We start from the raw sequence: 23,519 nt of genomic DNA, 5'->3' as shown, positions 1-23,519 counted from the left end.
CTCTGCTTTTAAGTTTAATCATCTAATGGAAGAAAATTCCAACTATAATTCACTGGAAATCTGCAGTAAATATCAGCTTTCATTGTTTTTTAAACTGAGTTTTCAAACTGAATACAACTTTTTGTTTAAACACTGTATTCCATTTTGCCAGTGCTGCCAGTGTTCTGCTTGCAAAAATATATGCATCATCCCTGACTGGTAATTAAAGTGCATTTTGTTAGTTGAAATTTCAGCATTTATCTCAGCTGTAAATTTACTGTGTCAGATTTTAATTCTTTTAGGGCTGAGTCAAATCAAATAATTCACTGTTTGAATGTTCAACCTTCAATTTGATCGAATACCCAACTATTCGGTCTCAACGACCGGCAGATTGTTGATGAACAAACCACATACAAAATCAGTTGGAATAATGCAGACAATTGTACATAGGGAAAATCCATGTACATGATGAACATGATGAACGGATTACACGTACATGTATATTCAAACACCTCAAAGACAGATTGGCAGTCTGTGAAAGTTTTTACATTTGAGAATCTCACCTCTCAGTCATGTCAGTCTTACAATTAAAAAATGAAACAAACACACAGTAATAATACATAATTACATAATACACGTACTGTAGCAACAGTCCTACATGTACGTACATGTACATGTCCTACCATATTACTAGATACTACAACTACAAGGCTACATGTCCACGTATGGTGAATATAGAGCTGGACTTGGGAGTCTGGCACTTTTCAGGTTTTTTTGTTTGACCCCCACAAATTTACATGTAGTACCATTAGAAAGAGAATTTCAAAAGAAATTGAACAGTATAAAATTTTGCTGAATAGCTGTAAGTATGGTGAAGTTATGAATTTGTTTTGTTATTAAAATTAGATGTAATCAGTCCATCACTTTTTAGGGGTGGACACAAGTTTGATTTTCATCAAGGCATTTGAACCACATGGAGTCTTGTTCCTCATCGGTCCCACTTCCAGACATGCCAGAGTTGGACAAAGATCTGTAGTTAAGTCATAGAGGAAGTGTAAAGTAAACAATCTTTTATTATGGAGAACTTTATCGATAATAAACACAGGATACATGTATACAGTAACAGGACAGTTGAGCTGGGCTTGAAACTTTTAGTGATGTGTGAAGGATCACTGAAGCATAGTTTTAATATGATATTTTGTCATCAATAAATAGCTATAAAAATACTGTAGGGGACCAAGTCTGTTGGGTGTCATAAGTTACTTTAAGTCTGTTCGTGTTTGACAGGGTCTTTTGATAACATTTCATTGAAACATAAATGTATGTGCACAGTTGCGCAACAGCACCCGAATACAAAAGGGCTGTCCGGCACCAGTTTGATATTGATTTTTGACAAAAATCAACTTCCTTTTCTTCCTGAAATTCTAAGCTTCCAAATAAACACCATTTTATATATGTTTTATCATCTCCTTATACGTGTTTTGGGGTATTTTCAACAGAAAAATGCACATTTTTTGTTACCTTTTTGTAGTTTTCACAAACCAAAACAAGGCTTGACGGTGCTTTAATCAAATTCCTTGAGTTATACATTAAATGAAAGAGTATTTTAGCTCTACAAGATGATGACATCATCATTCCCCGGTTGAGTCTCGCGAGATATTATTAGGCTTAGATGAGACCATGCTACACGACAACAAACAAAGATGGCCGCACACAGTTGTTGACATACTGACATAGTGTAAGCGGATCTGATCAGACATAATTTTCATCATACATGTACTTTACACTCAAAACTCGATGCAAACAGACATAATAAATGGTACTAACACGATTTTCAGTTCTTTTAGTATACAGCACAACTGCTTTTTAAAATATAGAATTTGATGCACAAAAAGGGCAGAAATCATTGATAGAAAACAAACACTTTTACACGCTTTAAGATATAAAATTTAGAGGTGCCGTTTCGCTGGACTTCCAACCTGGACGAACGAATTTGTGACCTCATCTAGATATCTGCTTACATACCGGTAGCTTATCTAAAGGTGAACAAACTTTTACCCTTTTGGTCAACAAGTTGAACAACGGGAACTCTCGCCTTGATGACCTCCGTTTGTATTTTTCGGATGTTGGCATACAGCCTTCTAAGGTCTCCAGATGTTATTTAGTCGCAAATAAACTGAAGTCCTAGGGTTGACATTGTTAGATTTTCATTTCGCCTGCTAGGCCTAGCTGTCTTCACCATGTTTACATGGCACACATAGGCGCTACCACTGTATTGTACATTATTGTGGACGTCCACGTCTAGTCTACGCATGATACAAACAGGTGTGACAGGAGGCGTGCGCAGCGAATTAAAGTGTGCACTGTGGGGACAGTACAGGATTTTGATAAGGCTCCTTTGATCACCTGACTTTAGGGGGAAAGGTCACAAGAGGCATGCAAAATGCGTACGACTTCAAGAGGGCGCACTACATAAACACTTTGTTGAGTTCAGCAGCATGAAGGCGCTTCGACCTAGTACCTGAGTACTACTCAACTAATTGAACTAGTAAGGAGAAGGTGGGCAATGGCTGAATACAGTGCTGTGAAGGGAGGCAAGTTGAGGCTCAAAGGAAGCGATTCTAGTCATAAGAGGTACATAAAACGCAAAATGGGACTCGTGAAGTGCTCGAAAGTTGATGCTCAGAATACACCTTTTCGACGTTCGCAATGCGGCAATGCATTAACTTTATGGGTTTGGATGACCATGGAGAAATGTGTTTTCCTTTCTCCATGAGATGACAGACAAGCAATGCAGTATGCACAACCGGCCGTGACAAACCTACCATGCCGACATGTATCATAGGGGAAGTGAACCAGTCAGAAATCAATTTACAAATTTCTAACCCATGTTTTTTCACTGATCTGCTCATCAACTCAAAGGTGCATGCGTATTATCAGATTGTACAAGAAACATTTTCAAATAAGTTTTCAAATATTTGTAAGACAGTGTAACTTGTAAGAAGAAGAAATCACCCTTAATAGTTTTTTAAAGGGAACCAGTCACTCTACAGGCTGAAAATGAACATAACTGGTCAATGTGGGATAAATGAGCTGAAGTCATGATTTTGATTGGACAATACTATAGATGCATTAATATTCATGATCTTAGTCAAAGCAAGGTCTATGACAAAAAGTGGTTTTATTGGAAGGTATTCTCTGAATTTTCCTTTTCTACCAATTTTGTGAATATCTTTGTCCCAAATCAATAATGCAACACTGTCGTGACTGTGTCAGAAGGGGATGGCTTGAATTGGAGTGTGAAATAAAATGGAAACAGATTAACGTTTTGCAGGTACACTTCTCCCGTAGGGTTGTGCATAGAATGCACTGCATGTTTGTCATCCAGACCCATAATGCATTGCAAACGTCGGGAAAAAAATGTCGTTTATAGCCACGTCATGTGCAGCGCAGTGCAACCTTGAACAGTGTTGGTTGAATCATGGAGTTTCCTTCCTCCACTGTGACTGTCCATGGTTGAATCTTGCTCAAATTTATTTCATGCCAAACAGAGTTGATTTGCCTTTGAATGAAGACCATTCAACTCAGGAGGGAGTAGGCATGGTAGGCCTCCAAGAAATTTGCGCAAGACTCAAGATTGTACTGAAGATCGGCAGTGGTTGGACAAACTACCATAAACACATTTTGGCTGTTTTGATTGTGCTAACTTACTCTTCATAATAGCTATTTGTGCAGCCAAATTTCATACTGCCTTCTTGGTGGAGTTAGATGTCCAATTTGCTTCCATTCCAATGTTATACCCCAACTATACCCCCAGAACTGTGGGGTCCTAGTGGGGTGGATGTCGGACCCCACAGTTCTGGGGGTATCCCTACTACATGTACGTGTAGGCCTATAGTGCTGCAGTTGGGCTGGCCCTACTATTGTTGGCCAATCTCTGAAGCAAATTTCTCAACCTTCCTCGAGTTTATGCAGCTCACACCCAACATAAATGTACATGTAATTCATCTAAGATATGGCACTTCAGTACAAACTCATTTCTGCCAGCATGAGTTGCTGATGTAAACAAAATACCATGCTGTAGTTTACAGCACTGTACATGTAGTTGGGATGGCCCCACCTGTAGTTGGGACGGTCCGAACTACATGTATAGTTGGGACTGATGCTGTAGTTGGGACATAACACCGATACTGGGCCCTGTACCAATTGATAATGATTCCTTTCAATCAAGTTTATCCAGGATGTCTGGGGATATTATCAGACATCCGCTGGATTTTATGAGCTAAAATTGCATCTGTATGTTCACTACTTACGGGGCTAACTATCCCCCCGGTTACTTTTGCAGAAAACTCGCCTTTTTTTCATTTAGAGGAAAAATGTTGCCCTCAGTTGGCATTTTCCCCACTCTGAACAAATTTTGGCCTGACTTGTACAAAACTGACGGTTGTTTCGTGTCACGTCACAGAGAACAACCCTCACTACATGTACTTTTTCAACAATTCTCCACAAGCAGTATTTGACTGGACAGGGAACTAGCCAAGAGCATTGCATATTAGCTGCGACACAAAACAACCGTAACTGTCGTGAATTTTTTGCAGAGCTGAACAAAATTCATATGTACTGAAGTCTGGGTGCAAACTAGACAGGCTCTCTGTACAGGCTACTGTCACTTAACCATACTAAGGAGTCTGTGTAATGTGCAAGTCAGGCCAAAACTGCTATTTGTTTACAACACCGATTCATTCCCAATCATTGTGTAGGGCGATATTTCCAATCTCCCCATGCCAGAGTACCAAAGCATGATGTCATTTGAACCGGCGCTTATGCATTTTGCTTGCATAACTGTGCAAGTAAAGTATTCATTTCACTTCTCTATAGTGCTGCAAAAATTTCCACCTGTTTCATTTTATAAACTCAAGACTAACATGATCCAAACTAACGGTGGGTCATTGTTCCATATTCTGCAGTGTTAAACACAAGAAGAAAAAGAGAAAGTTAGAAGAAGAGAAAGATGAAAGATTACCAGATGCAGAAGCCCATGGTGAGATAATCAAACTTGTAAACATTAGATTTTTGTTATGTTTAGCTTGTTTTTTGAGCTTTGAGCAAGTGGTTACTAGTTTTTGTTTTTTGTTCTGTTGCATGGTCAATCAGTTAGTCCGTCATTTGTCATTTTGTTGGAATTTTGTGAACTTAAATAGTCTCTTTGAGGCTTATTTTAAATCCTTGTGATTTGTTTAACATGTTCAGTTAGAATTATCATTTTTAATGAAACAAGCACAAACAGGTCATTTGGGAGACACTTTGTTGTAAATTGTTGAATCTTAGGGAAACATTGGTCATGTCTCCCTAATGCTCCAGGTACCAGGAGGAGGCCGAATTTTACCGTCCAAATTTTGAGAGATGATAGATTAGGGTCTAAAATGAAAACATGCAAAGTTTGGTTAAGATTGGATTAGGAAATATTGAATTATGGGACAGTACAGTTGGGAAAATTTTGTGCACGTTCTTATGGGAATGTCTCCCTAATGACCCATTTTCAGTAATTGTTATCACCTTATCATATTGTACATCATCATCATGTTCATGGGTTTGTTTGTAGGTGGATGGTGGACTGTTAGAAACTTCGATGAGATTACCGGTGACGTTGTCATTGAGATGGCACCCAATGCTTACATCTTTGCTCAGGACACAGGCCTATTCACATTAGGAGCACCTCATACAAATTGTAAGTGAAAAGCAGTGGAGAGTGGACTGATCCCGATTCATGCATGCATGTTTGCTGTTCAATATGTGTACCAGCAGGGAAACTGAGCATTTGTGTGTGTGTGAGTTTGTTTTTGCATTCAAATGGGGACCCTGAACAATAGAGGACAATAAGGTCCCCGATTGACAGAGGGTCCCCGATTGACAACTGTGTACAAAACATATGGGTGGTCTTCTAAAAAAGTTAAAGTACAAACAAAAGAGGAACAATAGGGGGTCCCCAGTTGCAGGCAAATACACACTTGGGTGTGTGTGTGTGCATGCATGTATTCAACATACTGTAGAAATCAAGTTACACAATAAAAGGATACTCTTGCAAATTTTTAGTAGGAAAAAGCGGTAGGAACACAAGTCTTTTCGTCAGATGTGGAAGTTGCAAGCTTGTGATAAAGTTGACTTTCAGTGCATGACTGTCATTTTTCTTGTTTACTTTCGAGTAACCTGTTGATGATTCTGCGCAGTGTTATCTCATTTTTTTATCCATCTTCGGGTCTGAAACTTCCACAATCCTATTTCCTACACTTGACTTACACACCCAAAGTGTGCTGACATTCCAAAAAGATGTTAACAGTTCGGTGTTGCATATGTTACCTCCTTCAGAATTCCAATTTACTTCACTTTAATTTTGCAACATTGAGGTATGCAACTCTTTGCGCTTTTTGTACATGTGCAAGTTCCCTTTCTTTTCTTCAGCTCAAGAAGGCCCCGCCCCACCTGAGCAACTGACAGCCATCCGCCTGTCAGACACCAAGATCGCCCTGAAGACTGGCTTTGACAAATACATATCAGTGGATTATGACAGGAGGGTAGTTGGCCGATCAGATGCCATTGGGCCAAGGGAGCAATGGGAACCAGTCTTCCAAGATGTAAATAAATATTCACGTCGTAGGGTTTTTTTTGGTGGGGGAGTGATTGGTTCGCCTGCATATGAGGACAGTGCTCTGGGTGGAAGCAACATATGTGCCTTTAAATGTCAACTGGCTTTATGACTTGAACCACTTCCTGTAGATGTCTGTATTACTCTTAGCCGTTGCCAGTTTATTGGGACGTGGCGTTTGATATGTCTCTGAGGGATCTGTGCTCACGCTTGAGTCTCCAGCCTAACATTAACCACTTGCTGCTGGGTGCTTTGAAAAATGCAGTGCACACATACGGGTCATTTTCAAGATTTTCAGTTTTCAAAATTGTTCAAAACTTCATCATTTCAATTAATGGACGTTTACACCTACACGAAGGACTCTTTGGGTGCTACTCTATACTGACAAGTAGCCTTCATTGACGCCCGAGTATTTCAGCCAGGCCTGCAGCCTTGTAAAAAGAGCCTAGATTGTGTGGTGTTATGTAACTTTCTTTTGTTTACTTACCTGGCATAGTGCGCTGCTGACCTCCTTCCAATAGGGGCCAGATTAGCGTGCAGCGGTACTGTGTGGCTCTTCGCTGCAGTGGTGGAGCACTTTTGTCCCCGGTAAAAAACCGCTCGCACTAAATACCCCAAGGCGTGGTATACTTTTTAAAAACAAGGCTGGATTATCTCCTCTATTGATAGTGAAAAAAATGTTGGTAATGCCCAAGTATGGTCTTTTGTTACAAGGCCCAGCTCTTTTGTCCCAATTTCTGGCTCCTGGCTTCATGTATAAAGCCTATGTGCTTGAAAATGGGTCCCCCGGCAGCAAAAGGTTAAAGGAGAAAGAGACAGTGTCCAAATTAAGCGGCTACAGCCAGGAGTAACACATGCATATATGGGAATTGGCAGCAGCCGCTTGCCAGTGACTTTCCATTGGTGTAAATTTTATTTCAAGCCACAGCCCAAACTGTTGGACTGGACCTGAAGATCAGCTAATGCACTGTACAAATCCCCGAAAGTGGGCCTCAGCCCGACTAAATGATTAAATTGAGATGGGCTTGTGTCTGTGTAGCTCATGGTCACTCAATTATGCTCTACTGGGAAAAGAGATTGGAAGTTATATTAGGTATTTTCCTTAATTTTTACTTCCTTAAGTATATGCCATTACAAATCCTTTACAGTATAGATTGGGAATTTCTCCCTCGGAATCTGACAGTTAAAAACCACTCAGTATATTTTTGTTACTGGTCAGTGAAATGCATTCAGGTTAAAATGTAAGCACATCAGTATGAACAGTGTTTGTTGTTTACAAGACTTTGTTTATGTTTGACGGGCAGGGCAAGATGGCTCTGATGGGATGTAACAACTGTTTCTTGTCTTGTAACCAGCACGATGACATCGTGGTATCCAGCACCACAGCTGGGCCGGAAGAGATGATTAAGGTCAGTCCTATTTCACTAGCTTTTGTCTGCAAGGTTGGTTGAGAAGATAAAATCCGTTGTGAAGATGAACTTACAGCCAGTTTTTGATTGTAAGTTAGGGTGGGACCATTCTAGTGTAGTGGATAAATACTGCAGTCATTGACATAATGTCAGCAGAAATGAATTTAAAACAGTGTGATGAAATCCGTATTTTGAGAAGATCAACCCATTGGTAATAATCTTCTAAAATTGGATTCATTCTGGGCCCAATTTTGCGGTGCTGCCTGCTAAGTACATGATTTTACGCTAACAGAGGCTCCTTGTATCTCATGGAGACTATGCTACGCAAGCACAGCCAAAGGCACGCTTACCTTCTGGGAAAAATTTGCTTAACTTTGTGATGTAACAATAGCAATCTCCATGCTCACCCATGCAATTTTTGTGCTAAGCGCAGGAAGCTTGAAATGTTCACCGCGAAATACACTTGCCATTAAGCAAATTGTTGTGCTCTTGTTAGCAATGAAATAGCTTAAAAGGAAGCTCTGTGACATTGGGCCCCGTTGTCATAGCATGACAATTTTGTTTGCAACTTTCATCTCGGATGTGTTCCCTTCATAGATCCGTTCCTGTGCACCTCTCATCAAGAAAAAGAAAGACAGCAGACCAGCTGAGGATAAGGGCGACATAGAGACATGTGAGATCAGCTACGTGTAAGTCACTTTCACACTTCCTCGGGCTCTACACATGCTGGAAAGAGCCAAAGAGGGCGCTTTATAGATGCGGGGCAAGTCCGGGCATAAGCTGTAGTTGAACCCCCAGTCAAACATTGCGTTTTAACAATGCACACTTGCACAACAGTCACACTGGAATGACTCTAGTTAAACTTTTTTGTAAAATCTCATCATTGTTCACATTTGGCTGTTAGCTGCCATCTTGTACAGTAATGTGGTCCCCACCCTGGTAAGTAAAATCGGCTATTGATCACCAGTGGTTCAACCTTGCCTCGGGGGCTGGTTCCGTGCGGATTTTGAGATAGTGCAACCTATTTATGGTGATGTTAGTTGAATTATGGTTAACATGCCACATGTAGTCATCATTAGGAGCATAAGTCGTCATGAGTTTCAAATGATGTGTTGAATTATCAATGCTTAGGTTGTACATTAGTTGGGAATGCATGTACATGGGTAATTCAAGAAATTAGGGGTCCATTTTTGTGTGTCCCTGTCACATCTGATATATGATTTTGTAAATTCAGAACACATTTTCTAACTTCCAAGAGTGATGAATTAATGCAAATTACCTGCCAAACAAATAGTAATAGTTTGAAATCAATTCTGGTGGTATTTCCATGTCAAGTAACAAAGGTCAGATGCAATAGGGACAAGAAAATGGCACTTTTGGACCCCTAGTTTCTGGATTTACCCACATCCTCTGCATTTTACAGCCATCTAAATCAAGATCTCAATTTTTAACCCAAAAGCCTTAAAAATAGGGAGCTGACATTTCTTGTATGAAAACAAATGGCAATTTTCATACTAATTCATTACATGTGTCGGGATTCTTTTCCGTGGAAGTTTTTCAGTTGTTTCTGTTCCTTTTCCAACAGCAAAAAATTTCAGAGTTTCCAGGACCACAAGCTTCGGGTGAATGAAACTGACAGACAGGGCCTCAAGGAAGCAAGAGTAACAGGGAAACTACACGAAGCCTTACTTGACAGGTGGGCACAGTATCAATGCTTCAGAAGCCAAAGTGGTGGCCACATGTATCAATGCTTCAGAAGCCAAAGTGGTGGCCACATGTATCAATGCTTCAGAAGCCAAAGTGGTGGCCACATGTATCAATGCTTCAGAAGCCAAAGTGGTGGCCACATGTATCAATGCTTCAGAAGCCAAAGTGGTGGCCTCTTTTCCAGAAAACCCTGTGTGTCTTTATTAAGTTTCCAGAACATACATTTAATTTGCATTTTAGAAGCTAATGTATTGCTCACTTTTGAAATATCAAATTCAGTTGAAAATCTCTACTGAAATGTAGGAAGCAGTTGTTATTTAAAGAAGTCCTATGGGAAGGCTTTAAAATCCTCCCAACATCACTAAGAAGGCTTTCACTTGCAGCCACAAGAAAGGCAAGTCTTGAAATGAAGGATTGACTCCCAGTTGTTTTTCTTTGTTGATTGTTGGTTTATCTAATCTCATGTTTTTTCTTTCATTTCTGTTTCTTATTTTCACAGGAGGGAGAAGATGAAAGCAGACAGATACTGCAAATAGCAAACATTACAACACAAGGACTCTTCACAGGATTGAGATGGGGTCTATTGCCATCTGCCTTTCACATCTTGGAGCTCCATCAGTGGCATATGCCAAGGAATAGTGGCCTGCGACTCATCACTGCACTGTGCAAAAGTCACCGAAGGTTGTTGGACTGTACCACACTATCGTATCGTTGGTCGCAGCACCAAGTTTGTGCAGATGACCAAGCGCGAGTTGCATGGTGACTGCAGTATGACGGAAGACTCTATTCCTTGGATGCGTACATTTCTTCTTAAGGACCTCCACGAATCCATCAAATTCCAACACTAGGCAGAAGAACCAATGGTGCATTCCTTGCCCTTTGACGGATTGGAACATCAAGCCCACATCAATTCATGGTTCCTGGGCCCAGCAGAACTAGCGCCTTTAAAATCACACATAACCAATGGTTGATTTTTGGATAAATCTGAATCAGTTACAGCCAAGAAACCATGCAGTGTCATGACAGTTTAATACAACTTTCTGTAAGCAGTATACAACTGTACAGCATACGTGTATGTATAATTCCGTAAAGGAGTAATTTTTAATGATGCCTTTTCCACGACTGTTAGAGAACGGTGTATGCCTCCTTGAAAAGCCTGAATCGTGTTGGGCGACTGCGGTAGTTTCTTGACTCTCTCTGTACCTAATATTCTCAAGTTTTTTTAAGAGTTTGCAAAGAGCAGTGAGAATTTTTTCTGATGCACAAAACTGATGGGAGTAAAGAGGACTCTAGCAAGTTAGATTCAAATCCTCAACTGCTTTCTGTATGATTTTCCTTTCATTTTCCCCAATTTTGGAGCAGATTTCTTCAACAGGACTTAAAAATCAGCAGGATTGTTGGCCATTTTAAATGTGTCAATAAGGACAAAATGACCTGTGTGTTTAGTGGGACGACTTGTGTCACAGGTGTGTTGTAAGACATTGAAAACCCGCCCACTTCCTCACAATGCTAACTTGACTCGTTCTGAACGCAATAAACAAGTTGCTTTCAGCATCCCATCAAGGTATGAAGCACATGCAGGACCTTGGATTCCAATGGAAGTGTGCAAGGTGTGTTTTGGACAGTCCATGACACCAACAACGATGCATCAGCCGTCACCAATCAGAACTTCCAGCGTTTCCACCTGCAAGTGAAGTAGAAAGAATTGTACCTGCTGACGTGGAAGGTGCTTCATGAGCTGTCCAGTGCTTTGTTCTTGAAGTGCTAACTACAATTCATCTCGATCAGCCTGCGGACTTCCCAGTGGAAAAGCAATTTCACCAAAGTCGCGCAACACACTACCAACTGTTACATCGGATACCAATCGGCCAGCAAACCCCAGTAAACTCAAAAGCTCAGCAAGCAAGACACCTGCACGAGTAAGCAGGATGTCCTGGCCAAATGTCCCACTCAAGTAAACCTTGTGAAAGTTTTTCTATCAAGCTCTTAAGAAAGCACTGCAGACGCAGTACTGATAAAAACTCAGAGACCAGCACCCAGAACCCTAAACATGAGAACACATTAAAGGGCATTAAGGCTTTGATCGGGATTGAATGGAGGGTATTTCCTCTTACAAGCAAGACCAGTACTTCATGTTAAATTTAAACACATCATACAAAGTGGTGATGTAACAAACCACAAGGATAATGTCATACCTCTTTCTGTCTGATCTTGATATCTTCCAGAACACTGTTCAGCTGAGACTGGAATCGATCCTGCCAAGGGAACAATACATGAACTTACAGTGAAATCTTAGTGAGTCAAACCTCAAGGGAACAGGCTCAAAACTTGAGTTGAAACAGGGTTGTAGATCGGTTACGCAGCTGCTGGCATTGGACCCTTTTGTATGACTAGAACAGAAGTTTGGAGCTATCAGAGTTTGATCTGTCAAGATTTCACTGTTCTTCCATTTGTGTAAGAGAGTCAAAGTGTTTGGGGAGGTGTAGTGAAGTAACGCAGAATGAGCAGAGCAACAACAGCCAGTGGCTACCATAGACCTGTTTTAGCCACAGCCATAGTTTTAGCCACAGTCATAACGTGGACACAGCCTCGTAGTTGGCCAAACTTTTCTCCCAACCATTGAACACTTTAAAACGACAATTTGCCGTCATTATGTTGGGTCCTGCTGTAGGTAACATACCTTGAGTAGCATGTTATCCACTGTGCTGATGGATTCCTCCAAGGCTCGCTGTTTCTCCTCCAACTCGGACAACTCCTTGCGCAACTCATCCAATCGATTCACAAACTCATCTGAAAAAAAGCAGACAAAATACAAAAGGACCCCATATACAGCAGAGCACAAACTTGTTCAAATCCATCATATGAGTTTCAACTTTATTCCATTCTGGATATCTGTAAGTTGGGATGGAAATAAAAAGCTACAGAACAAATTTTATGTAAAGAATAAAATGGGTGTATACTGGGAAAAAGCCTGGCAATGCATACTGCTCCTTTACAGGAAAAGTGATGCATATACATGTACATAATATTGGAGTCCTACTCAACAACAGTTGTTAAGACAAACAGTGTGTCAAGTGAGTTTTTGAATTACGTGACGGTAAGAATGCTCTCGTTATGAACTCGGAATCTTCCCAACATCTCAGATCTCTCCGTTGACTTACTTGGCTGTTCACTCTCCTCCATGCCCATCTTGGAATCTTCATCCTCCACCTCATCTTCCACCTCCTCCTCCATCTCCACCGGCTCCTCCCCCATCATCCCCGAGTCCCTGGTGTCCTCGTCCATGTCTAAGATGTTGATGTCCTCGTCTTCGTCCTCCGAGCTGCTCACGTCACCAAAGATGCGGGTCAAGTCATCTCCCTCGGCTGATGAGAATGAACAACAGATATCAAGACGGTCTTAACGGTAAATTAAGCTGTCTACTCCACGTAGCAACTACTGGCAGCAATGAGGAGCTTAGCCTTCTCATAAGACGCTACATGAAGGTCATTGTGTGGCGTTAACCAGATGCTGATAGTGTGATCAATCCTGACAAAATGAGTTGAAAACCACTTTGGAGTAATATGCCACTGACGGAATCTTGCACAGTAAATCAATAGAGTCCCTAAACATTTTTCACCCACGATATCCTTATTCACCAGAATGCCAGAATGAGTGATACATTCAAGCAAGGAACCTCGGGTCACGCTTTCTGATGCAAATTAAAACAAAATTAATGGGGACGAAAATGGCCTTAAGATTCACATTTTTGGATTCGGTCAGAAATGAAGGCAAGTACATTACAAGTTCACTGCATCGTCACTGTGCATTGACGACATATTTTCAGAGAGGAGACAACACAAAGCATGACCATATTAGGTGCGGGAGGATGTCTTGCAAACCCAATATGATGCACCAAAAGGGATTGGAACAAAGGGTCACTATACATAACTCACCCGAGCCATGAGATACACCCGGCATATTTTCATTACGATTCTCATCTTTGATGTCTTCCTCTGCTAGCACCTCCCATCCTGAAAGCCGGCAAATTGCCACAATTCAGGAAAATAATCACAAAATCAGTCCAAGAGATGCATGTATAAAAGCTTCAATCCTTCGATCAAAAGACAATTTTGCTTGTAGGCGTATGTGAGGACCTTAATAAATGCATCCCTGGTCTCATTCAACTCAGCCCCGCTCTTTGACTTATCAATCCAATCTGGTGATTCTTAGCCAACCCGACGTCAAAACAGGAAATCTGCAAGGTGAACCCACTCATAGAAAGATTTTGAATACAACATTACACATAAAACAACATGCTGAAGCACACATTGAGATATTGCGAGCTATTTTACATCTTTGTGGGAAAAGCGAGATGTTTCCCAGGTATTAAAGGATACGAATCTTGATGGCTGTGCTGTCCATGCGCAGTAACCTTTTGACCTCTTCCTCCACATCAGGAGCCTCAATATACTGCCACAGAAAAAAATACCAATAAATGCATTGTCTATGCTTGAGACTGAGGTTGATGAAAGCCAAGGTTTTATTCTATGAACAATTTCTTGAAGTACATACTTTTTAATCAAAGCCCATTTACATGCAGACTTTAAAAACAACAAAAAAACACTACAGATAAGAAAAAGAATTTTTCAGTTACGAATGATCACGTATTTTAAGAAAAAGTCACAGAAGAATCCTACACGTGTACAGAATCAACATGTTGATGGACTTACCTTTTTCTTGGCTGTCTTTCTGAATCTTCTCTTTCGAACATTCTTCAGCGGGGGCGTGACTGAAATCCACAAACAAGTCCAAAATTGAAAGTGATCTTTCCTTGGTTTTCAGTTGCGCATTGAGTTTTTTACACATGAATTTTTTTTCAAAGGCTTATATATACCATTGTAAAAACATAACTTAACCACTTCACCCCGGGTTCAATTAAAATGGCCATGCACAAATACGGGCATTTTTCATGATTTTCCCTTTCTATAATTCTTCAAAAATTCATTATTTCATTTACTAGACTTTTACAACAACACGAATGACTGTCTGGTGTCTACTATAATCTAATCTGACAGGCAACATCTATTGACGTCCGTGTATTTCAGGTCTGCTGCCTTGTAAAGAGAGCCCAGATAGTGCAGTGTTGCATAATTTTCTTTTGTTCTCGAAATTAGAGCAGTTCACTGCTGGCGTCTTTTTCAATGGGGCCAGATTGGCGTGCAGGGTATTGTGTTGCTCAACACTGCAGCACTGGAGAGCTTTCGTCCGTGGTTGTAATCCTTCATATTGAATGCCACAAATAGTGGTATAGTGTTTCAATAAAGGACGGACTACCTCCGCTCTTGCCAACTGAAAAAATGTTCTCAAGTCCAAGCAGCTCGGTCTTTTGTTCAGAGTGTGGTCTTTTGTCCGATTTCGGGCTCCCCGGCTATGCATACAAACATAAGGTACCCTATACCGGGTCCCCTGGCGCAAAGTGGTTGACTTAGCTTTAAAGCCAGCTCACGACTTCAGCAGCAAACATGACATTAGCTTCTTATGATTTTTACTTTGAGATAAACACAGCAGCCACATTGTCTACTGGAGCAACGGCAACTCAGCAATTGGTCATCTTTCTTGGTTTCAAAATGAAGCTGGAAATAGACTCCAAACGTGAGCCACAGCATGTATCATTACAGATTTTAACTAGTAATTGTTTCTGCACAAGAGGTGTGCTTCAGTTACACTGCTGGTACTCTGTATGCTTTTGAAATGCAGTTACCAATGATGGTGATTATTTAACTCACTTCCATGGTTGTACATGAATTTCTTATCAACCCGATCCGGCCTCTTCAATCCTTTCTCTTCCAGTTCTTTCTCTTTCATTTCTGTCTCTATGGCTTGCTCCTCGGTGCTGCATACGAGCATCTATTGAGTAAACAATTCAAAAGCTATAACTGCACGGACAAAAGATGGCAGCATTACCATTACAAATGGTGAATTCCGGCTCCTCTTCCTGCTGCATGGCATCGGTCTCAAGAACCAGTGCCGAGGGCTGTCATTTTGCTACTGACTCCCACCCTCCTCTGCCAAGGTTCACAAGACATGTACCTGTACAAGGGGCCAGGAAAAATGGTCTAAAGCATTGCCCTCCGAGGTTTGTGGACCCCTTGTAGCCTGGTTGGGATACCCCGTCTTGCGGATGCAAATGTACATGCATGTGAAAGTATAAATACTTATTCGTGTATATTGCTTCCATACCTCAGTAACTACATGTACATGTACTTTGAAGTGGAAACTGGGTTCTCCAAATTTAATTTGATTAAAACAAAACATACTGTGTTTCCATGGTAACTGAACTCATGCATAATTTCACTTGAATTTTGAACATAAATTATTTGTATTGTTTATCTTCCACAGGTGATGAAGTCAGGTGATGAAGGTAGTCACACCTGACAAATGTCTGCCGTTTTCCAGAAGGTTTTCTTGTCAATGGTCTTGTGAGATTCCATGATGCTGGGCAAGTCCATGAGCTGAAAACACAATCAGGAGAAGCATAGGCAATTTTACTCAATGCTAGTAATTTTTTAACATATTTAAAGACTCATTTTGAGGAGTAAAATAGAAAAATATTTAAATGCACCTATGCATTCTTTCTTGAAAATCACAATCACTAGTTTCCAACTTTCCTTCAAAGAAAAATTTATCATTCCATTTCAATCCTCTCATAACCCTCTAAAATTTACAACTCAAGAAGTGGCTACAAGGTGCCACAGAAAAAAATATATTCAAAGCACTTGTCAACCTGACGAAATTTGCAAGTTATTTTAGAATTTCCTTACATAAAATGTATTTAAAATGTTCATACTTTGGCTGAATACACTTCATCGTTAAACTTGACTGTTCCATGGCGCATGTCACCTGCAACAAAAGAACAAAAATACAATGTCACTGGTTGAAAAAAAAGGAGTTAAATTTGAGAGTAAAACAACTTGTTAATGTAAAGCCACGACCACGGAGAGACTTAGTAGGAACCAATGGTTTTCAGGTGACTTTTACAGACAGCCTCATATCCAACATGTCACGCAATTAAATTTTTTAAATCAATAAGCCTCTCAGATCCTTCAAATTCCACCAGGAGGTATTGGAGGATTCTGTGGGTTGATGGATGGGGGAGCCCTGCCACTGTGTTGGACTTCACACCTGGGGCGGATCCAGGGAGCATGGTGGGTGCACGCCCCCCTCTCCCTTTTTTCACCAAAAAAGAAGAGAAAGATAGAGGGGGAAGAAAATAAAGGGAGGCACCCAGCCCTGTAAATGTGACTAAGGCGTAAAAAACAACAGTGCAGCTTCTGGTTACCCAACCTCCTTAATTTTATGGATGACCCCCAAAGTTTTACTTTATGCCCCCTCTTTTGGAAAATCCTGGATCCACCCTTGCACACCCCTTGGAAGTTAAATACACAAATACACCGCTGGTTTTCTTCACAGTGAAAGATTTTGGAGGATTAAAACAAGAACATAATGCCGGAGCATAATACAGGCAAAGGTTCAATATCTCGGTTGTTATGGATAACTCACCCATCATTTCAATGGCAAGTTTGTCCTTCAGAATTTGACTGCCAGTGTTAATAATCTTCCTCATGTCACCAACTGCATGCTACGAAAGGAAAGCAACAGCAAAATAACATTCACAAATACCTTAGACAGTTTCCCTAAATTCAACAAGGTGCAATGTGACAGTACATGTATTTGCCCACTGCAATTTGATAATGCTGGCTGCATAAAGACGTCCTGTTACCTGGATAAGAGACAATTTATCCATTCCTATTGGTCAAGAGTCTGTGTGTGCCGTGGTACCCAGAACTTGCCACGCAGGCGCCAAGTCCACATAAGGAGATTCTTCTGAACTACTTGCACAAGGAATATACCATAAAATGGATGGGGGTGTTCAGGAAAATGAAAGTACAATTCTTGACCCAATCCTTGGAAATTTGTTTCATTTTTACTTCTTTTGACTCTCTGACGGTATTTATGAATAGGAATAGCTTTGTGCTATTTCTGCTCGGAAGGAGGCTAAATGCTGATACATGTAACGAACCTTGCCTGCAGCTCGGGCATTAGTCGTGTCCATTCTCCTGAGCTGGTCTTGAATGCAGATCAGCCAAGCACATATTTATTCCCTTATTAACTTAACCTACTTTTTTGCAGTCATCCTTTGCTGTATCAGCTCAAAATATCAGAACTCTGAGCAACATTTTCAACTCTTTCCTTTGTACATAAATTGAAAGATCACTAGAAGCAACAGACTTAAAAGGATTCACACACAGTCCAAGTGTTGCATGATAATGTGGGCACCGGAATCATTGTGGGGACACAAAAGTTTCTACAAAGCCTTACTTTCAGAGCTGCAGCTACCATACAGTATACGTCTACTGTCAGCATCTGCTCACCCGCAAAGACTTACATGTATGCCTAGTCCTAGACACACTGCAGTCAAAAGTGACCTTGGTCAAAATAAATAGGTTCCTAATACTCCCGATGATGCAGTGCCAGTCTACGGCCTACATGTATCTTATAATACCCAGACCTGACAATAGACCCTATTCACATGGAAGCCATTTTCAATGTACCCTGAGTCTATCATAATCAATGTAATCTTATGAATTGGATGGTGCCAGACTATCTGGGGTACCAAGGCTCAGTCTCGCTTTTCAAATGTGGTTTAAACCATTTAGGTACGATTTATCACAAACTCTAAATTATTCTAAACAAACACTGGCATTAATTTGTAAGCTTTTATTTAGTTGCCATTATTTTTACTCTCAGGTTCTGAAAATGAAAAGTTTCAATTCAAGATGGCAGAGAGTGAACACAGTCTGGTTCCCTGTTGTGTATAAACTGTAAGTCTGGAAACCATCACAGGCAAAAAGATGTATGATGTAATGCTTGGGGTGCAGCTCACATGTGTTTGTTAGTTTTTGTTATGCCAAAGTGGCAATACATAATCGAAAGCACTTTTAGCCAAATAATGTTAAGGGGTTCAAATTATGTGGCATGTGGTGAAATCAGAGGCAATTTGCACCTGGACATTTCCAAACATTAACAATTTCCACAAATGAGAATGGGCTAAGAACATTTTGGAAATTTTTAGAAACAAGATAACATCCATCGGTTTTGGGCACGCAAAAGGGGCAGCTACATGTACTTGACTTAAAGATTCTATCGATTAGTCAGAGTTGTGGTCTGGGAACTAGGCTAGGGTTGGCATCTACATGTAGTTCACCTCACCTCAGGCATACGGAGTATGAAGTGATTCTCCAGCTCTGGTAGTGGGTCCTCCTTCCGTTGTGTGGCTGGGTTCACTTTGGCCGTAGATCCCGCTGGCCGGTTGCTGCTGGGCGTTGACCGGCCGCTGCCACCCCCCTTTGGTTTGGGAGTTCCTGACCTGTTCAGATATCATATACATTCCACCGAGTTGAAGTTTACCACAGCACCCTATAATCTCTCCTTGGAGTGTGTATTGATCTGAAGAGAGCTACATGTAGCGTGGCACATGAATAACTCAACATTTCAAAGAGTGTGCTCTGTCCATTCAAAATTCGTCATTTTTATTCAGTAACCTTGGGTTCCAGTGGATGAATTGTTTCCAAAGTTTGTTTTTTCTACAGTGTCCAACACAAGTCCAGTACTGTCCCACTTTTGTCAGGGCTACAATGTGTGTGTTGCATGAACATTTGGAAACGATCGACTTTTCAGCTCCAAAACAAACAACCCCTCACACCAAACCAACCACCTTGACCTTTCGTATTTTCGACGAATCCTCTATGAACAGGAAACTGGTCGCGTGTACTTAGCGTGTCCTGCACACACAAGTGGCGAGTTCCGACCAACGGACCATTTTTTCTATGTAAAAATTGACCCTCTCGTTTCCACTGGGAGCAGATTGATCAAAGAGGAATGCTGTGCATACCTACCACCTGGCAATATGCCTGGTATCAATCCCTTCATGTTACATAATTCTGGTTGTATGATTAGTGTATGGTACAGATCTTGACACAGAATTTCGTATCCACATGTAAAGCATTTGTTTGCAAACTGCTGGGCTCAGTTTGTGAAGGGTTGTCGACATGGTCGAAGCGAATGCAAAGAAGACAGACTTTTCCAACCACTTGTCATGAAAATACCTACCTGCTGCCATTTCCCCCTCGACTTCCGCCAGGCCTGCTGCTTGGACGACTGCTTGCTGGTGAGTTCCGGCGTACAGTGGCTGACGGCCGACTTTTAGCCTTGCTCGGATTCTTCGTCTTACTGCTGTTGCTACTCATGACTCAATCTGCATGAACGGATGCAAAATTAGATGTACCAGTACATGTGCAATACTCGCTATTAAGCCTATACATGTAGATGCCTTGTTGATGTTAAAGAGTAGAGCCATGTGGTGCAAGTCACTGGTTTGAAGGGGTGCATATTTCCAAAAAACTACTCCATGTACATGTATGAAAAGAATAAAATCTTAGGCCTTCACATCGTTCAAATTAACCTGTCCAATGTTAAAAATTGCGATATTGCTATCACCGACCGTGTCTAAATGTTAAAGAGGTGATTCATACCTTAGCGTCTTACTTGTTCAGATTACACAAAGGTTATGACATGAGTATACTCGCATATAGATTCCGACTTGAAATATACATGTACATGTAGCTTAGTGTACCCTTGCTACCTCAGTAGGCCAACAGAATTTTGGGCAAGGTTAACAGTCTCGGGTACTAACATCATTGATGATCATGTGATTGGTTTTACATTAAGTAGGGAAATTAGGGACCTGGGGACAGCATGGTCATGGATGTTAGGCAGTTAGGGATTATGTATTTGGAGACTGTGTTCCTGTATTAGAAAGGAGAATTTGGACCTGCCGAGAAAGTGACAGTAAGCATGGTAAGTCATGTTTATTGTAAGCGTGAGTAGGATGCCAGACAGCTCGATTCCCCTGCTTCCATTTAAGAAGTGGGGGAGTGCGGCAGAGCACACAGGCACGCAATGTTGCATGCGATGTTGCGAAGCTTTTCACAAACTTGTAAATGGTCAAGCTGATACCGGATGTTTGTGACGTTGTGCAGGATCAGTGAGTGATGCATCGTGTAAACAGCTGAAGGCTGATGTACAACTCGTTTTGTGAAGAGAGGCAGGATGGTAAGTAAATCATCTGAATTTAGCCAAAAATAGTTAAATGAAAAATGATCCAAATACCATTGGGCATACGATGATTCAAACAGATTTTGACAGCTTTTCGGGCATGTCGGGGGAAGATTTGATTGGGGAAAGTGCATTTTCATCAAGAAACGGAGGGTCACTGCAGGGCTGCATTCAAAGTCCCATACCATAGCGTCATGAACCACATCAGGAACCACAAAGGCAAATGGAAGTAAGTCTATCACCAATAGCTTATTCACGGACCCCAACGTTGGTGACGCTATTTATATCCTCTTTTTGGAATCACTGTGTGACCACATCACCTTCCACATTAATAATACAATTAAGGTACCGGTACTTATGGAAAGATTAAAAATATGATTTCCAGAAAACCCTACTTTAATTGACACTAATAACTTTGAATTCGCAGTAAAACTGTTTGCCACACGTTTATTCGACCCACAAAATGACATGGCGACATTCACAGAAATCCCAATTTCAAACAAAAGCTGAGAGCCCCCTTCCCCGGGGTTGGGAGAAATTCTTGTTCGCTCCCCATAATTTCCAGACTCATATTGTATACGAGATACAGATATTTGAAATGGTATGTTATTTCCCCAATAACGTAACCCATAAACTGTCTAAAGATGCCTGAAAAGTCAAAAGGTCACAAGTAGGGCCTATTTAACCTATTAACCCTCCTATGCTGAAGTCACTCTTTGGGTCATTTGGTGAACACCTCAAAGAAGCACAGCTGTGTTGTGTTGTGCACTGCACCAACAGTCCCTCGCAGGAATATCAGATTGCACTTTTGTGCTGCCCAACAACTTTGCTTCACAGTTTCATGTGCATAATTGTGCAGTAAACCAAATGCAGTGAAGAGGACTGCACAAAAGACCCCGGGGTCATTTTGTGCTGGCAACCAACTGTCTGCACACTGAACCTGTGCAAGTTTGGGTTCCATGTAGAAAATACATGCACAAGAGTGACTGTGGGCACCGGTGCATATTTGTGCTGTAAAACCAAAGGAGGGTTAAACATATCAAAATGTATACAGTTATACTTTGGTGCACATATATTTTGTCATAATGACTGTTCTTGTACAAGCTTTACACCATGGAGGTGGGAGATGCAATTTTCAATTTTCTAAGTCTAAATGCATTGATGAAAATGGGATTGGGAACCCAACTACAGCGACGGGAGTGAATTCTTTAAACACATGCTCAAGCTCAGGGCATTTTCGAAATGAGTGGATTAGGCTTTAGTCATCGGCTTCGCTGATTCCAGCCATTTGATGCAGCATTCCAAACTGCATGCGAGGCTCTGACTGGAACCAGCGAAACTCAAGACCAAGCCTAACCCATTCATTTCGAAATGCCCGTAGCCCCATACCGGTCACATTCTGCACAATGGCAGAAAGGCACTGTGGGAAGGAAAAGGGGGAAATGTTTGTTCCTTTTTCCTTCCCACAATGCCACTGTAATTTGTACCATTGTGCAAAATACTATCTGATTTAGCAATAAGGCCTGTGGCCTAGGCCTAAATAAAAATAATTGGAACACTGTGAAATTTCCATGAATCTACAATCCTGGACAGCATTGTTGGGACACTTGGCAATGCATCATTACAGGCAATAACCATATGCTGTCCAGCTCCAGCTCCCTCCTCCCCATCACCCCTGGTCAACGTTGTCATGTCCAGCAGGAGCGCGAACATCAGACCGCGCGCATAGACCAGACGTGGACCCTACACATTGAAACTGGGATCTGGGGCTTGTAAGACGTGGACCCAACACACTGAAACTGGGATCTGGGGGTTGGAGGCCGCCCAACGAGACTTGTCCAGTCCTGGCAGTAGGGGCCTACTCTATTCCTTGCACTGTACGGTAAATGATTTGGCCTAACCATGGAGGTAGAATCACTACCTCCATGGCCTAACGGAGATGCTAAATTAGCAAACTTGAGCAGTTGCAAGCAAACTCACCCTAACGTATCTTGAGGCCCCCCCCCAAAAAAAAACCAGCATAGAGGCCCTTGCACAATCAATTCTTACCCTGCCTTGGCTCCTTAATGAAAGGAAAGCCTAACCCAACACCGCGACGCGACAGCGAGCGGACATATGCACGCGTCACGGAGGTCGTTCATGCGCGAAGCTTGGAGCATAATACGCAGCATAATAGCGCCCTCTACGGCGGCGAGTTTTAGCCTTTTCTTCTCGGTCCAAGTGAGGATAAATGTCCAAGCACGAATTTCACAACTCGTCTCATGCATCCCTGGCCCCAGAGAGTTGCAAGCATTATGCAAATAGGAAATATTTTTAATTAACATTCACTAACGTAACGCTCATGCGTTTTAGACAGATAAGTTTAAGAGTTTGCCCAGAATTCATTACAAAAATTATTCAAGCCTTAATAAACTTGGAATATACAGAATGTATTAAACTACTACCGTAATCTATTAGGAATTGATACAAGTTATGAGGCTAAACACTGAAAATGCATGTCCTTTTTAATTGGAATGTGGAAGTTTAATCATGTCAGTTGCAGAAAATCTCACATATAAAGTATCCACACCCCCCCCAAAAAAAAGCCTCCCACTCGTGTCAGGAAATGAGTGATGAGCGAAATG

General features: G+C 41.3%; 3 protein-coding genes across 5 annotated transcripts in view; 1 reads left to right on the top strand and 2 right to left on the bottom strand.

Moving 5' to 3' along the window:
- Window positions 1-2,367, bottom strand: part of pdzd8 (PDZ domain containing 8) — a 28,321-nt gene extending 25,954 nt beyond the window's left edge. Inside the window, exon 1 of one of the 2 annotated variants that reach the window (XM_022223847.2) lies at window positions 2,038-2,367. The gene's annotated coding sequence lies outside the window, so the exon portion shown is untranslated. The remainder of the gene's footprint in view (window positions 1-2,037) is intronic. The other variant, XM_022223845.2, reaches the window with a different exon arrangement.
- Window positions 2,368-2,447: 80 nt separating this feature from the next.
- On the top strand, window positions 2,448-11,053 carry LOC110973204 (protein FRG1-like). The gene is made up of 8 exons (XM_022223850.2): window positions 2,448-2,613; window positions 4,947-5,020; window positions 5,582-5,707; window positions 6,439-6,611; window positions 7,927-8,031; window positions 8,629-8,720; window positions 9,617-9,727; window positions 10,238-11,053. The coding sequence occupies exons 1-8, from the start codon at window positions 2,546-2,548 to the stop codon at window positions 10,272-10,274; spliced, it is 786 nt and encodes a 261-aa protein (XP_022079542.1). The 5' UTR covers window positions 2,448-2,545; the 3' UTR covers window positions 10,275-11,053.
- Window positions 10,749-23,069, bottom strand: taf7 (TATA-box binding protein associated factor 7). 2 transcript variants are annotated; one of them, XM_022223848.2, is made up of 14 exons: window positions 22,945-23,069; window positions 19,891-20,035; window positions 18,991-19,147; window positions 17,281-17,359; window positions 16,568-16,620; window positions 16,152-16,232; window positions 15,507-15,627; window positions 14,451-14,509; window positions 14,118-14,190; window positions 13,674-13,751; window positions 12,900-13,103; window positions 12,419-12,528; window positions 11,934-11,993; window positions 10,749-11,422 (listed from the first exon to the last, which is right to left on the bottom strand). In XM_022223848.2, exons 2-14 carry the CDS (start codon window positions 20,025-20,027, stop codon window positions 11,387-11,389), a joined length of 1,248 nt encoding a protein of 415 aa, XP_022079540.2. In that variant the 5' UTR covers window positions 20,028-20,035; window positions 22,945-23,069; the 3' UTR covers window positions 10,749-11,386. The 2 variants fall into 2 exon arrangements, with proteins under 2 accessions (XP_022079540.2, XP_022079541.2); XM_022223849.2 differs by lacking the exon at window positions 22,945-23,069 and adding an exon at window positions 22,876-22,896.
- Between the last annotated feature and the right edge of the window lie 450 nt (window positions 23,070-23,519).

The sequence above is a fragment of the Acanthaster planci genome, linkage group LG02, assembly GCF_054643075.1.
Source record: "Acanthaster planci isolate LZ-2023a linkage group LG02, COTS_SCS, whole genome shotgun sequence".
In the NCBI taxonomy this organism is placed as follows: Eukaryota; Metazoa; Echinodermata; class Asteroidea; order Valvatida; family Acanthasteridae; genus Acanthaster; species Acanthaster planci.
This window is presented reverse-complemented; position numbering and strand designations above follow the sequence as displayed.

Bases quoted from the DNA above. Each gene is read 5' to 3' on its own strand.
- LOC110973204 (XM_022223850.2), top strand. From the start codon at position 2,546: ATGGCTGAATACAGTGCTGTGAAGGGAGGCAAGTTGAGGCTCAAAGGA. The intron at 2,614-4,946 runs GTACATAAAACG...CATATTCTGCAG, and splicing joins AGCGATTCTAGTCATAAGAG to TGTTAAACACAAGAAGAAAA. The intron at 8,721-9,616 runs GTAAGTCACTTT...CTTTTCCAACAG, and splicing joins ACATGTGAGATCAGCTACGT to CAAAAAATTTCAGAGTTTCC.
- taf7 (XM_022223848.2), bottom strand. From the start codon at position 20,027: ATGAGTAGCAACAGCAGTAAGACGAAGAATCCGAGCAAGGCTAAAAGT. The intron at 13,752-14,117 runs GTATCCTTTAAT...GCCGGCTTTCAG, and splicing joins CAGCACAGCCATCAAGATTC to GATGGGAGGTGCTAGCAGAG. The intron at 13,104-13,673 runs GTGAGTTATGTA...CATTCTCATCAG, and splicing joins GGGTGTATCTCATGGCTCGG to CCGAGGGAGATGACTTGACC.